At 51.1% G+C, this 11,611-nt stretch overlaps 1 protein-coding gene across 1 annotated transcript in view; it reads left to right on the top strand.

The window, feature by feature from the left end:
* The window catches only part of lrrk2 (leucine-rich repeat kinase 2), a 191,666-nt gene extending 180,366 nt beyond the window's left edge, over positions 1-11,300 (top strand). The window contains exons 47-50 of the mRNA XM_083762898.1: positions 589-750; positions 3,038-3,324; positions 10,265-10,333; positions 10,622-11,300. Coding sequence (XP_083619024.1) covers positions 589-750; positions 3,038-3,324; positions 10,265-10,333; positions 10,622-10,743 — 640 coding nt within the window. The 3' untranslated portion in view covers positions 10,744-11,300. The remainder of the gene's footprint in view (positions 1-588; positions 751-3,037; positions 3,325-10,264; positions 10,334-10,621) is intronic.
* Positions 11,301-11,611: the final 311 nt, after the last annotated feature.

Here is an 11,611-nt window from a genome sequence, read left to right as displayed (position 1 = left end):
AATGTAATGCACAATCTATGTAAAGGTGTATGAATGTGTGTGTGAATGGGTGAATGTAATGCACAATCTATGTAAAGGTGTATGAATGTGTGTGTGTGAATGGGTGAATGTAATGCACAATCTATGTAAAGGTGTGTGAATGTGTGTGTGAATGGGTGAATGTAATGCACAGTCTATGTAAAGGTGTGTGAATGTGTGTGTGTGAATGGGTGAATGTAATGCACAATCTATGTAAAGCGCCTTGGATAAAGGCGCTATATAAATGCACCATTTACCATTTACCATCTATACTACTATGCTATACATAATTATGTACTATGGCGTGCTATGACTATATACAATGCAATTATAGTGCTGTCTACATAACATGCTATAAGTCTGTATCAAATGCTATCTAAGTCTAGAGAAATGCTATCTAAGGGGGTGGGGTAAGATAGAAGATCGGTCGCAACATGTGTAGGCACAGTGCCCTGAAGTTTTCTAACCCCCCCTCCCCCCCCTCCCCCTCCCTCCCCCTCCCCCCCCCTCCCCCTCCCCCCCCCCCCCCCCCCCCTCCCTCCCCCTCCCCCCCCTCCCCCCCCCCTCCAGGCAGCGCTGGGCGGTTCGGCTCAGCTCCGAGGCCTCGGTGTCCAGGATGGTCGTTCAGGACAAACTGCTGTTCCTCAGCAGGGCGGGGGGGCAAACCGTGGAGCTCTGGGACCGACGGAGCGACAAGATGCTGGACCGGATGGACTGTGGGGCCGTCATCAGGTACACGCACGCACACACACACACACACTGGACCGGATGGACTGTGGCGCCATCATCAGGTACACGCACGCACACACACACGCACACACACACGCACGCACGCACTGGACCGGATGGACTGTGGCGCCGTCATCAGGTACACGCACACACACACACACACACACACACACACACTGGACCGGATGGACTGTGGGGCCGTCATCAGGTACACGCACGCACACACACACACACACACACTGGACCGGATGGACTGTGGGGCCGTCATCAGGTACACGCACGCAGGCACGCACACACGCACACACGCACTGGACCGGATGGACTGTGGCGCCGTCATCAGGTACACGCACGCACACACGCACACACTGGACCGGATGGACTGTGGCGCCGTCATCAGGTACACGCACGCACACACGCACACACTGGACCGGATGGACTGTGGCGCCGTCATCAGGTACACGCACGCACACACACACACACACTGGACCGGATGGACTGTGGCGCCATCATCAGGTACACGCACGCACACACACACGCACACACACACGCACGCACGCACTGGACCGGATGGACTGTGGCGCCGTCATCAGGTACACGCACACACACACACACACACACACACACACACTGGACCGGATGGACTGTGGGGCCGTCATCAGGTACACGCACGCACACACACACACACACACACTGGACCGGATGGACTGTGGGGCCGTCATCAGGTACACGCACGCAGGCACGCACACACGCACACACGCACTGGACCGGATGGACTGTGGCGCCGTCATCAGGTACACGCACGCACACACGCACACACTGGACCGGATGGACTGTGGCGCCGTCATCAGGTACACGCACGCACACACGCACACACTGGACCGGATGGACTGTGGCGCCGTCATCAGGTACACGCACACAGGCACGCACACACTGGACCGGATGGACTGTGGCGCCGTCATCAGGTACACGCACGCACACACGCACACACTGGACCGGATGGACTGTGGGGCCGTCATCAGGTACACGCACGCAGGCACACGCATGCACACACACACGCACACACACACTGGACCGGATGGACTGTGGGGCCGTCATCAGGTACACGCACACAGGCACGCATGCACGCACACACGCACACACACACGCAGGCACGCACGCAATGTAACGCTAAATACGTTGGGTGAATTAAAACTGCCTCCCCCTGGCCAGCCGGGGCGCCTGATGGAGGGGAAAGGAACTGGTCTCTATACTGCCTCCCCCTGGCCAGCCGGGGCGCCTGATGGAGGGGAAAGGAACTGGTCTCTATACTGCCTCCCCCTGGCCAGCCGGGGCGCCTGATGGAGGGGAAAGGAACTGGTCTCTATACTGCCTCCCCCTGGCCAGCCGGGGCGCCTGATGGAGGGGAAAGGAACTGGTCTCTATACTGCCTCCCCCTGGCCAGCCGGGGCGCCTGATGGAGGGGAAAGGAACTGGTCTCTATACTGCCTCCCCCTGGCCAGCCGGGGCGCCTGATGGAGGGGAAAGGAACTGGTCTCTATACTGCCTCCCCCTGGCCAGCCGGGGCGCCTGATGGAGGGGAAAGGAACTGGTCTCTATACTGCCTCCCCCTGGCCAGCCGGGGCGCCTGATGGAGGGGAAAGGAACTGGTCTCTATACTGCCTCCCCCTGGCCAGCCGGGGCGCCTGATGGAGGGGAAAGGAACTGGTCTCTATACTGCCTCCCCCTGGCCAGCCGGGGCGCCTGATGGAGGGGAAAGGAACTGGTCTCTATACTGCCTCCCCCTGGCCAGCCGGGGCGCCTGATGGAGGGGAAAGGAACTGGTCTCTATACTGCCTCCCCCTGGCCAGCCGGGGCGCCTGATGGAGGGGAAAGGAACTGGTCTCTATACTGCCTCCCCCTGGCCAGCCGGGGCGCCTGATGGAGGGGAAAGGAACTGGTCTCTATACTGCCTCCCCCTGGCCAGCCGGGGCGCCTGATGGAGGGGAAAGGAACTGGTCTCTATACTGCCTCCCCCTGGCCAGCCGGGGCGCCTGATGGAGGGGAAAGGAACTGGTTGGAATAACGTGTTCCTTCCACGCGCTACGTCCAACCAGGGAAACTCCCCCCCCCCCCCCCCTGTCAGGTGTATCATATAAATACATTCATATGAAAAGGACATACATAATGAGTGCTGCCATTTCCTTCATTTCAACCTGTATATTCGAGCCTTTGCACCGTAAGGACTTTATTCTAACCTGGAGGGTTCTCTGCTTCGGCAGTACTTTATAAAACTCTCTCTCTCTCTCTCCAGACAGGACCCCGGCTGGAGGGCCAGGAGGGGCGGGGGGGCCCCCGGCGAGGCCCCTCCCCCCCCTGCAGAGCCCTCCCCCTCCTCGGGGGCGGGGGGGTGGGGCCGCGCCACCATCAAGGCCCTGCTGGCGCACGGCGGTACTACGCTGTGGGTGGGCACGCGGGGGGGCTTCCTGCTGCTGCTGGAGGTCTCCAAGCTGCAGCAGCTGCAGCCGCTGCAGCTCATCATGGGCCCCGCGGGCCCCGGGGGCCAGTCGGTGCGCTGCATCGTCTCCTCCACGCTCACAGGTCAGTCTGAAGGTCACAGGTCAGTCTGAAGGTCAGTCTGAAGGTCACAGGTCAGTCTGAAGGTCACAGGTCAGTCTGAAGGTCACAGGTCAGTCTGAAGGTCAGTCTAAAGGTCACAGGTCAGTCTAAAGGTCAGTCTAAAGGTCACAGGTCAGTCTAAAGGTCACAGGTCAGTCTGAAGGTCACAGGTCAGTCTAAAGGTCAGTCTGAAGGTCACAGGTCAGTCTGAAGGTCACAGGTCAGTCTAAAGGTCAGTCTAAAGGTCACAGGTCATTCTAAAGGTCACAGGTCGGTCTGAAGGTCACAGGTCAGTCTGAAGGTCACAGGTCAGTCTGAAGGTCACAGGTCGGTCTAAAGGTCAGTCTGAAGGTCACAGGTCAGTCTAAAGGTCACAGGTCAGTCTAAAGGTCAGTCTGAAGGTCACAGGTCAGTCTGAAGGTCACAGGTCAGTCTAAAGGTCATAGGTCAGTCTAAAGGTCAGTCTGAAGGTCACAGGTCAGTCTGAAGGTCACAGGTCAGTCTGAAGGTCACAGGTCAGTCTAAAGGTCACAGGTCAGTCTAAAGGTCACAGGTCAGTCTAAAGGTCACAGGTCAGTCTAAAGGTCACAGGTCAGTCTGAAGGTCACAGGTCAGTCTAAAGGTCACAGGTCAGTCTAAAGGTCACAGGTCAGTCTAAAGGTCACAAGTCAGTCTAAAGGTCACAGGTCAGTCTAAAGGTCACAGGTCAGTCTGAAGGTCACAGGTCAGTCTGAAGGTCACAGGTCAGTCTAAAGGTCACAGGTCAGTCTGAAGGTCACAGGTCAGTCTAAAAGGTCACAGGTCAGTCTAAAGGTCACAGGTCAGTCTAAAGGTCAGTCTGAAGGTCACAGGTCAGTCTAAAGGTCAGTCTGAAGGTCACAGGTCAGTCTAAAGGTCACAGGTCAGTCTAAAGGTCAGTCTAAAGGTCACATGTCAGTCTAAAGGTCAGTCTGAAGGTCACAGGTCAGTCTAAAGGTCACAGGTCAGTCTGAAGGTCACAGGTCAGTCTAAAGGTCACAGGTCAGTCTGAAGGTCACAGGTCAGTCTGAAGGTCACAGGTCAGTCTAAAGGTCAGTCTAAAGGTCACAGGTCAGTCTAAAGGTCAGTCTAAAGGTCACAGGTCAGTCTAGACACTAACTCTGGGGGAGCCCAAACAGGGATCGAACCGGGAACCTCACGGTTCCCATTCGGCCACTCTACCCCCTGAACCACCGCCGCCTAGCAGGAAGGCCTTAAAGGACCTATAACATAAAATTCAACTTTTCCAATTTCTTTTGTGTTTTTGGGGCTCCCATGTGTGTTTTCTATCCCCACAAATAACCAATTTTGAACAATTAGGCCTTCATGTCATATGGGTGTTTTAATGGAAATTGCTCTCAGGAACAGCTCAACTGATTTTGGCCTCATCGTGATGTCATCAATGTCACCCTACTTTGTATAATTCCTCCTCTTCTTCAGTCTTGAGTTCCAAATTTGCATTTCCACTTTGTTTACAATGTCCACCATTGTTGATTTTCCAAGCTGGCATGGAATGGAAACAAGCCTGGTTTTATCTAGCATCAGTATTATAATGACTCAAATATTAAATAATCTGCATATCAGCAACCCCACCACCTCAGGACATTGTGGTATTGCAGCTAAAACTGCTTTCAAAGTCCAGAAAGAATTGACAAGGCCTAGTTATATCAGAGTGGTGATTGAGGCTCAAACCATTAGAAATAACTTTGAGGGACATAGACAATATGATTATTAAATATTAAAAGCGGTTTCAAAATGCATGTTATTTGCGCTTTAAAATAATGTCAAACGTTGTCTGTCGGTATCATGCTGGTCTCCTGTCTGTAGACTGGCTTATTTCATGTCTCTTTTTTATATACTGGTGCCATGAGCACCAGTATATGACTATTAGTACCATTAGGGGCGCTGTTGTGCCAGAGAGATACTATTAGTGCTGCACTGTTGCCTGCTAATGAGAGAGAGAGAGAGAGAGAGAGAGAGAGAGAGAGAGAGAGAGAGAGAGAGAGAGAGAGAGAGAGAGAGAGAGAGAGAGAGAGAGGAGAGGGGGGGTGTAATATTCTGGGACTTGTAAATAACACACTTGGAGAGCATTCAACATAGGTCTTTACTTCTTGACTCTTAATGCAGAACTGAACACACACAGCACACTCAGAGGCTACAACAGGCTGCAGGGGAAGTTGCTAATCAGCACAGGTGGAAATAATGTTCTCAATCAGTGGCATGATCTTTCACCTAGAAGACACTCTATTACACTCCTCCCCTTTTAGAATTTAAGCAGCAATTTACAATTACACAAAAACAATGCCTCATGTCTTCAATTCAAAAGAAACATGCTGTCAAAAATAACAGTTAGTAACAACAGAAATCTCTCACCCTCTATAATGCAATTAGCATAACATTTGGTTAACAGCACAGATCTTAATATACTGCCTGGGAAAGATAAGTCACTTTAATCAGTTATCAGTCTCTGTGGTCGTACCCTAGCTCTCTCTGGGTACCTGCGTTTAACAGGTGAACTATCTGTTTCAGAGGTTAACCCTGTTGAGGATGGCACCCCAACAGCCTGTTCAGGTGGTTCTGTATGAACAGGGGATGCTGTTTCGCTCACTGGTGAACTGGGGGGAAAAAATGGTACAGGGGGCACACCCACTACAGCAGGTGGAATCAACGTAAGCAAAGGTCTGCCCACAGCTTCTCTCCATGGCAACATGTGATCCACATGTACTGTCCGCTGTCTCTGTCCCTCTTGTATCAAGTAAGTGACAGGTCCCAGTCTCTTGAGAACTGTTGCCTGAATCCACTTCTCGACTCCATCCCTGAAATTTCGAATGCGGACGTCCTCTCCTTCCCTGAAAACACGAACAGGAGAGTCTCCACGGTCATGATGGTACTTCTGTGCGGCTTGTTGTTTTTCAACCCTTCTGGCAAGCTCAGGCTTCAGTAAACTGAACCGGGTTCGGACCTGGCGCTTCAGGAACAACTCAGCTGGGGTCCGACCAGTCACAGTGTGGGGTGTACTGCGGTACATAAGCAGGAAGTTTGCTAACCTGTGACTGAGCGACAACAAAGCCTGACCATCCGCCTCCAGCACATTTTTTGTCAGAGCTCGCTTCAGGATCTGTACAGACCGTTCTGCCGGTCCGTTTGATGCAGGGTGGTATGCAGGCACGGCAGTATGTCTGATTCCATTACTCTGCAGGAATTGAGTAAACTCCTTAGACACTAGTTGCGGGCCATTGTCCGAAACCAACTCTTCTGGTAGGCCATAAGCAGCAAACAGGCCCCTCAGAACCACAATGGTGTTTTGAGAGGTTGTGGAGGACATTGGGAAAACTTCCAACCACTTGGAGTGGCTATCTATGACAATTAGAAAATGCTGCTTGTCTTTCTCAGCAAAATCAATGTGAATCCTCTGCCACACTCTTTCTGGCCATCTCCAATGGTGCAGCGGCGCCACCGCTGGCATTTTCTGTACTGCTTGGCATACCGAGCACCCTTGCACAAGTTCTTGGATATCAGCATCACAGCCTGGCCACCAGAGATAACTGCGGGCAAGAGCCTTCATACGACAGATACCTGGGTGCTCATGGTGAAGGTCTTCCAGTACTCTCTGTCGATGAACTGGGGGTATGATGACTCTTTGGCCCCAGAGAATGCAGCCTTGCTCCGCTGACAACTCCTGTCTGTGCATGAAGTACGGTCTCAGTGCTTCATCCTGCACATGATTAGGCCAGCCATTCATTGTGTAGCTCCACACCTTGCTAAGAACAGGATCCTTCATTGTAGCATTCTCAATGTCGTTTGCACTGATTGGTAATTCCTCCACATGAGAGAAATAGAAGATACTTTCCTCCTCTGCTGTGTTGTCACCCGAGGCTTGGGGAAGGCGTGACAAAGCATCAGCATTTGCATGATCAGCTGATTTCTTGTATTCAATGACGTAATTGTACGCCATGAGAATGAGAGCCCAACGTTGCATCCTCAAAGCTGCCAATGTTGGAACGGCTGTTTTCGGCCCCAGGATTGCCAACAATGGCTTATGGTCTGTCAGGAGAGTGAACTTTCTCCCATACAAATATTTGTGGAATTTCTTTACTCCAAAAATGATGGCAAGCGCCTCCTTTTCAATCTGGGCATACTTCTTTTCAGCATCGGACAGAGTCCTCGATGCAAAAGCCACAGGTCGTTCCTCTCCATTTTCCATCACATGGGAGATCACAGCACCAACTCCATACGGCGATGCATCACATGCAAGCTTCAGCGGCATGCGCGTGTCGTAGTGCACCAACACTGTATTCTGCTTCAACAGTTGTTTAGCATCATTAAACGCTTTAGCACATTCAGCAGTCCAAACCCACTTCACATCTCGTTTTAGCAGGTTATGCAGAGGCTTTAGAGCGGTAGACGGGTTTTCCAAGAACCGGGAATAGTAATTGAGAAGCCCCAAGAACGACTTCAATTCTGTGACATTTGTTGGTGCCGGTGCCTTCGTTATGGCTGCCACTTTGTCATCCGTGGGGTGAAGACCCTCTTTGTCAATACGATGTCCCAGATACACAACACTGCTCTGAAAAAAATGGCACTTGGACAGTTTCACTCTGACCCCATGTTTTTCCAGACGTGTGAGCACTTCATCCAGCCTCTTTAAATGTTCCTCCTCCGAGGACGCAGTGATGAGGATATCATCCAAAAAACATGTCACACGATCCAGCCCTTGCAGCATCTGGTCCATGACTGACTGAAAAATTGCAGGTGCACTGGAAACACCATAGCTAAGGCGGTGGTATTTGTACAGTCCCTTGTGAGTGTTAACGGTCAAATATTTTTCTGACCTTTCATCCAACTGCAGCTGCTGGTAGGCATGTGATAGATCTAGTTTGCTGAATGAGGTTCCCCCGGCTAAAGTAGCAAACAAATCCTCAGCATTGGGTAGTGGGTATGTCTCCACTTCTACACACTGGTTGACACTGACCTTGTAGTCTCCACATATTCTGATTGTTTTATCAGCCTTGGGCACAGTGACTATGGGCGACGCCCACTCACTTGTCTCAATCTTCGAGATCACTCTTGCCTTTTCCAATCTGTCCAGCTCTCTCTCTACTGCTTCCTTTAGCGCATAAGGAACTGGACGTGCTTTACAGAATATTGGTGTGGTGTCAGGTTTTGTGCGAATCCTAGCTTTGAACCCTTTAATGCATCCTTGACCCTCAGAGAACACTGCCTGGTGTCGCTGTACCACCTCTTGGACCCTGGGATTCCATTCTGCTGCTGTTAGCACACTGTGTACTGTGAAAATCTGCTTCCAGTTTAGCTGTAGTTTCTTTAACCAGTTTCGGCCAATCAGAGATGGTCTCTTTCCCTTAACAATGACAAGAGGTACTGTGACTTGCTGTTTCTCATACTGTACTGGTATCATTATGTACCCACAAACAGGGATTATTTGGCCTGAGTATGATTTCAGCTTCAATCTGGAGGCTGGCTTTAGTGGGAAACGGGTTAGATTTGACTGGTAAAATTCCTCTGATACCACTGACACTGCTGACCCTGTATCCAGTAGCATGGTTTTGCTCTTGTCACCCAGTACAACATCAACTGTGTAACCTTTCTCATGGCTACATGTAGAGTATATAGCATACAATCCAAAAAGATCATCACCGGCATCATCATCTATTTCAGGTGCATCTTCTTCATTTTCCACATACTGGGTTTGAGAAGTGACATTGCCTCTTCTGCATGCACGAGCGATGTGCCCAATCTTGGAGCATGTATGACACTTTTCATTTTTGAATCTGCAGTCATGTGCTAAATGTTTCCCTAGACATCGATAGCATGCTTGTTCTTGTTGCACCCCAGTATTTCTGTTCATTACTCTCTGGCCTCTTCCTCTGTTGTCATTGTTCCCTCTGAACTGCCCTTTCCTCCCCCTATCAGAAAAAGTGTGAGTACTTGACAGGGCATTTACCTGGTGAGCCGGTGCACTGTGTCCTGCAAACTCCAATGTATTCTTTGATGCAAGCTCCATTGATATAGCAATCTCGCAGGCCAGCTGGAATGTCAGATCCTTTTCTGACAGCAACCTGCGCTGCACAGCCTCAGAGCGCAGTCCACACACAAAGCTATCCCTCAGCGCCTCGTCCAGGTAACGGCCAAAATCACAGGTGGCTGACAACTGCCTCAAAGCAACAACATAATCAGAAACAGCTTCCCCTTCCTTCTGGTTACGTTTTTGGAAACGGAAGCGTTCAGCTATCACAATCGGCTTCGGTTTATAATGCAAACCCAATGCTCTCTTCAGGTCAGCATAAACCATCCCACTTGGCACATTAGGAGATACCAGGTTCTTCAGCAGCTTGTAAGTGTCCGCCCCAATCACGGAAAGAAACACGGGCACCCTCTTGTCATCAGCAATGTCATTTGCCAACATCCACTGCTCCAGACGCTCAACATACGACTCAAAATCCTCCTTTGAGTCATCGTAGACATCCACATGACCGATGCGTCCAGCCATGGCAATGTGCAGGAGAAGAAAAAAAAATGTACCTGGTTCCTTAACAAAAAACAATGTCCTTTATACGACCAGTGTACAGGATATAACAAGTCCTTCACGCAGAGACGTTCGAAAACATCCTCGTCGCCACTGTAATATTCTGGGACTTGTAAATAACACACTTGGAGAGCATTCAACATAGGTCTTTACTTCTTGACTCTTAATGCAGAACTGAACACACACAGCACACTCAGAGGCTACAACAGGCTGCAGGGGAAGTTGCTAATCAGCACAGGTGGAAATAATGTTCTCAATCAGTGGCATGATCTTTCACCTAGAAGACACTCTATTACAGGGGGGGTGAGAGGGGAGTTGCACCACTCAGTTCACACAGGTGTGATTTTTTTTCAACAACAGAAACGCTGAACAGGAAGAACGTGGTGCTGGTGCTGGGAAGGAGGTTTCCCCAGGACAAGACTCATTTTGGTGAGAGATTCTATTTCATTTCCTTATAATATTATTAGTAGACTATGAAATAGTTGTATTGCCATTCCAGTTGTGTCTTTATGTTCGTAGCGTGATGTGTGTGTGTGTCGATGTTTGAGGACAGGTCTTTTAAGTGCCATACTTTTGTACTTGGCAGGCAGTGTTTTCTCATTGGTGGGTAAATAGTAGTGTGTGTGTGTGTGTGTGTGTGTGTGTGTGTGTGTGTGTGTGTGTGTGTGTGCGTGTGCGTGTACGTGTGCGTGCGTGTCACATGTGCGTCCCCCTCAGACGAGGAGTCCGTGCTGACGGTGTGGAACAGCGACCTGCCGTCGGAGGTGAAGGACTTGAACAAACACTGTGAGCTGAGAGAGGAGATCACCTCCAAGATGAGAGAGCAGCTCCACGACTGAGCCCACTGCTCTGTGGCGCAGCTCCACGACTGGACCTACAGCTCTGTGGCGCAGCTCCACGACTGGACCCACAGCTCTGTGGAGCAGCTCCATGACTGAACCCACAGCTCTGTGGCGCAGCTCCACGACTGAACCCACAGCTCTGTGGCGCAGCTCCACGACTGGGCCCACCGCTCTGTGGCGCAGCTCCACGACTGGACCTACAGCTATGTGGCGCAGCTCCATGACTGGACCCACAGCTCTGTGGAGCAGCTCCATGACTGAACCCACAGCTCTGTGGAGCAGCTCCACGACTGGACCCACAGCTCTGTGGAGCAGCTCCATGACTGAGCCCACTGCTCTGTGGCGCAGCTCCATGACTGGACCGAGCCCACTGCTCTGTAGAGCAGCTCCATGACTGGGCCCACAGCTCTGTGGAGCAGCTCCATGACTGTGCCCACAGCTCTGTGGCGCAGCTCCATGACTGAACTGAACCCACAGCTCTGTGCAGAACACCAACACTGCGAGGTTTTTGGGCACCAGTAGTCTGTGATGTTCACAATTCACATGTTCGTGGTTTTTAACCCATTCTGAACCCATTTTGGTGTCGGCATCATGTTATGCTTTAGCTATTGAAAAGAAAGCAGACCTACAAGCTCATAGCGCGCCACCGAGTGGCGCGCTACGAGCTTGTAGGTCTGCTATTTTTTGAAAAATCGAAGAACGACTGACATTTTTAGAATCTGATCTCAGGTCAGAATGGGTTAATCAGACCAGTGTGTGTCCAGTGGAAACCTCGTATGAATCTGATCTCAGGTCAGAATGGGTTAAGGTGTACAGAGACAACACGACAATGACTTCAGGACGTTGGTGTGACTCCAAATCTATG

Source organism: Protomyctophum parallelum, assembly GCF_964188405.1.
Source record: "Protomyctophum parallelum genome assembly, chromosome: 4".
Lineage (NCBI taxonomy): Eukaryota > Metazoa > Chordata > Actinopteri > Myctophiformes > Myctophidae > Protomyctophum > Protomyctophum parallelum.
Note: the sequence above shows the minus strand (reverse complement) of the source record. Positions and strands in the feature narration are given on the sequence as shown.